Genomic DNA, 2,780 nt, shown 5'->3' with positions numbered 1-2,780 from the left:
AGGCGGGGCGGGTGGGCGCCGGCGCCCCGGTGTACCTGGCGGCCGTGCTGGAGTACCTGACGGCCGAGATCCTGGAGCTGGCGGGCAACGCGGCCCGCGACAACAAGAAGACGCGCATCATCCCCCGCCACCTGCAGCTGGCCATCCGCAACGACGAGGAGCTCAACAAGCTGCTGGGCAAGGTGACCATCGCGCAGGGCGGCGTGCTGCCCAACATCCAGGCCGTGCTGCTGCCCAAGAAGACCGACAGCCACAAGGCGAAGAGCAAATAAACCAAACCTGAGGGGCGTTCCCACCTCAAAAGTAACCCAAAGGCTCTTTTTAGAGCCACCCACTTCCTCGTAAAAGGAGCTGTAGATCCTAGCCAAAGGAAAAAAAAAAAAAAGCCAAAGCCTGTCTCACCTTTGCTGTTGAAAACGAGATGATTATTTTTTTTTTAAAAAAATTAAATGTTGTGAAATAATGTGTTAATTGCTGGTAAGTATGTGCTAAAAATAACGAGGCTTGCTCCAGGGGAAAGGAATCGTTTTGCTCCGGGAGGGGTGAGAAAGGCACGAAGTTGCTTATTCCTGTAAGAAGGAGCCCACAGCCCCGGCCGGCCGCTCCTCTGGCAGCTTAACCCTGCGCCAGGTTGAGGTAACTCACCGATGTCTGTAAAAGCAGCCCTCCCCCCCCCTCCCCCCCCCCCCGCACAACCTTTTGACCTACGGACGTCATTTTTTTCGTAACAATAGGCATTCAGAATTATTAATTTTTAATACAGTTTTTCTCATGGCTTTGTCTGAGCTGCCGTGCCCATTTTCCTCCTGAAAGCTGAATAGGTTTGAGTGTAATTTGTTGTCGCCGGACAGGCAATTTGAGGTAAAAAGGACTGTTGCCGGTTTTGATTCCACCTTACACATAGTGCTGAACATTACCACATAAAGATGTTGAAATAGAAACAAAAAAAAGAGTGGTTAAAGTTCAAAAAACCACATTTTAATAATTATCCATTTGAAAACATAAAGTATTTGAATCATAACATTGCACAAAATTTTAGTACCACCGACAGTTACAACAGCGAGTGGTAACAAGCAGTTAACAGGCCTTTGGCAAAACAAGGGGTCCTAGGTGATAATGAAAATATCAGGGAATACTTGTTTTAATTCTCTATCCTCTGAGAGTTAAAATGCATTTGTTTTTAATTTGTTTAAGCGTGATCTTAGTAAAGTGCAGGTGAAGACTCCCCCCCTCTTGCTATCAATCAGCCAGTCCTTATAGCGTAACAGATACATCGGTTGGATATGTTATTTTTTAGTATTACTTCCAACGCAGGAACGAATCAGTCACTGGACAGTAAAAAAATGGAATGTTTCGCAGCCTGCCGTGAAAGGGGAGCCCTAACTCATAACTTGAGGAAGTTTTATTGTCTAGAAGTATGGAAAAATCAGCTGCAGCAGTGTCTCCTTAGACAACGATGACTCAGATTTTTCACCAGTCGAGCCGTATCAAAATAAAATAGTGCTGAATTATAAAGCGATGCGGCACTGCTTATAATTGTTAACAAAACCTGGCCATGTTAAGTTCTGGGGTCACCTAATTTATTAAGAAAATACATATTTCTGTAGCAGAGCAGTAGGGAACCACGTCTGTATTGTGCACACTGAGCAACACAGCACGAGCTGCTATGCTGTAAAAAGTCATCTCCTTCTGGGGCACACACAGCCCTTCACAGGACTTTAATCTGCTTCTCGCCTTGTTGCATAAAGCACTAATTTAATTTATTTTAATTATTTTGAAAGGGGTACAGGATTTTGGACAAAGAAGCTAATTTCTAATCCATATTCAGTGCTCAAGATGAGCCTGTGTTACTTCCTCCTCTTTGAAATCAATTTGCGATTAAAATACCGATTCAAATCCCTGATTTTCAGTTCAGATTGAGAGAAGACCCTTTAAAGAATAATAATTAATTACTTTGGAGATTTAGTTGCCCACGTCGCGGATTTTATTTAGAAGGAAAAACAAAAGTTTCTGTCTCCCGAGGTCTGTCCAGGTCCAGGACTCAGGGTTTATCGCCTCTTTTTTAACTCACCCTTTGCCTCTTCGAAGGGAAACTTTGCCGAGGGGAACAGCAGTCTTTCTTTTCCACGCCGCTGCGAACTGGGGGGGGTCGGTGGCAGAAATTCTGATAAAAACAGGCTTTTTTGACTCCTAAGAAACACAAAATGAGCGGGGAGAAGGGACCTTTCTGCCGTGCAGCGGGGCGGGCGCTGCAACGCACCAATCACCGCGCGGCTCCTCTCTATAAATACGAGGCCGCCGACTTGCTCCAGGCCCAGTGGTTTCCCCTGATTCGTGGACGACGGCTGCCACTATGTCGGAGACCGCGCCTGTTGCCGCTCCCGCTGTCTCCGCCCCCGGCCCCCGCCGCCAAAGCCGCCGCCAAGAAGCCGAAGAAGGCGGCGGGCGGCTCCAAAGCCCGCAAGCCCGCGGGCCCCAGCGTCACCGAGCTGATCACCAAGGCCGTGTCCGCCTCCAAGGAGCGCAAGGGGCTCTCCCTCGCCGCGCTCAAGAAGGCGCTGGCCGCCGGCGGCTACGATGTGGAGAAGAACAACAGCCGCATCAAGCTGGGGCTCAAGAGCCTCGTCAGCAAGGGCACCCTGGTGCAGACCAAGGGCATTGGTGCTTCCGGCTCCTTCCGCCTCAGCAAGAAGCCAGGAGAAGTGAAGGAAAAAGCTCCCAAGAAGCGGGCGGCCGCGGCCAAGCCCAAGAAGCCGGCGGCCAAGAAGGCCGCCAGCCGC

General features: G+C 49.3%; 2 protein-coding genes across 2 annotated transcripts in view; both read left to right on the top strand.

Moving 5' to 3' along the window:
- The window catches only part of LOC103916019 (histone H2A-like), a 1,268-nt gene extending 996 nt beyond the window's left edge, over nucleotides 1–272 (top strand). Inside the window, exon 2 of the mRNA XM_009322966.1 lies at nucleotides 3–272. Within this exon, the coding sequence (XP_009321241.1) occupies nucleotides 3–272 (270 nt within the window). The remainder of the gene's footprint in view (nucleotides 1–2) is intronic.
- A 2,050-nt stretch (nucleotides 273–2,322) lies between these two features.
- LOC103916010 (histone H1.01-like) overlaps nucleotides 2,323–2,780 on the top strand; it is a 1,975-nt gene continuing 1,517 nt past the window's right edge. Inside the window, 2 exon segments of the mRNA XM_009322953.1 lie at nucleotides 2,323–2,374; nucleotides 2,376–2,771. Coding sequence (XP_009321228.1) covers nucleotides 2,354–2,374; nucleotides 2,376–2,771 — 417 coding nt within the window. The 5' untranslated portion in view covers nucleotides 2,323–2,353.

This window comes from Pygoscelis adeliae, unplaced genomic scaffold (assembly GCF_000699105.1).
Source record: "Pygoscelis adeliae isolate BGI_AS28 unplaced genomic scaffold, ASM69910v1 Scaffold60, whole genome shotgun sequence".
In the NCBI taxonomy this organism is placed as follows: domain Eukaryota; kingdom Metazoa; phylum Chordata; class Aves; order Sphenisciformes; family Spheniscidae; genus Pygoscelis; species Pygoscelis adeliae.
The sequence above is the reverse complement of the archived record's forward strand: the minus strand, read 5'-3'. Positions and strand labels throughout refer to the sequence as shown.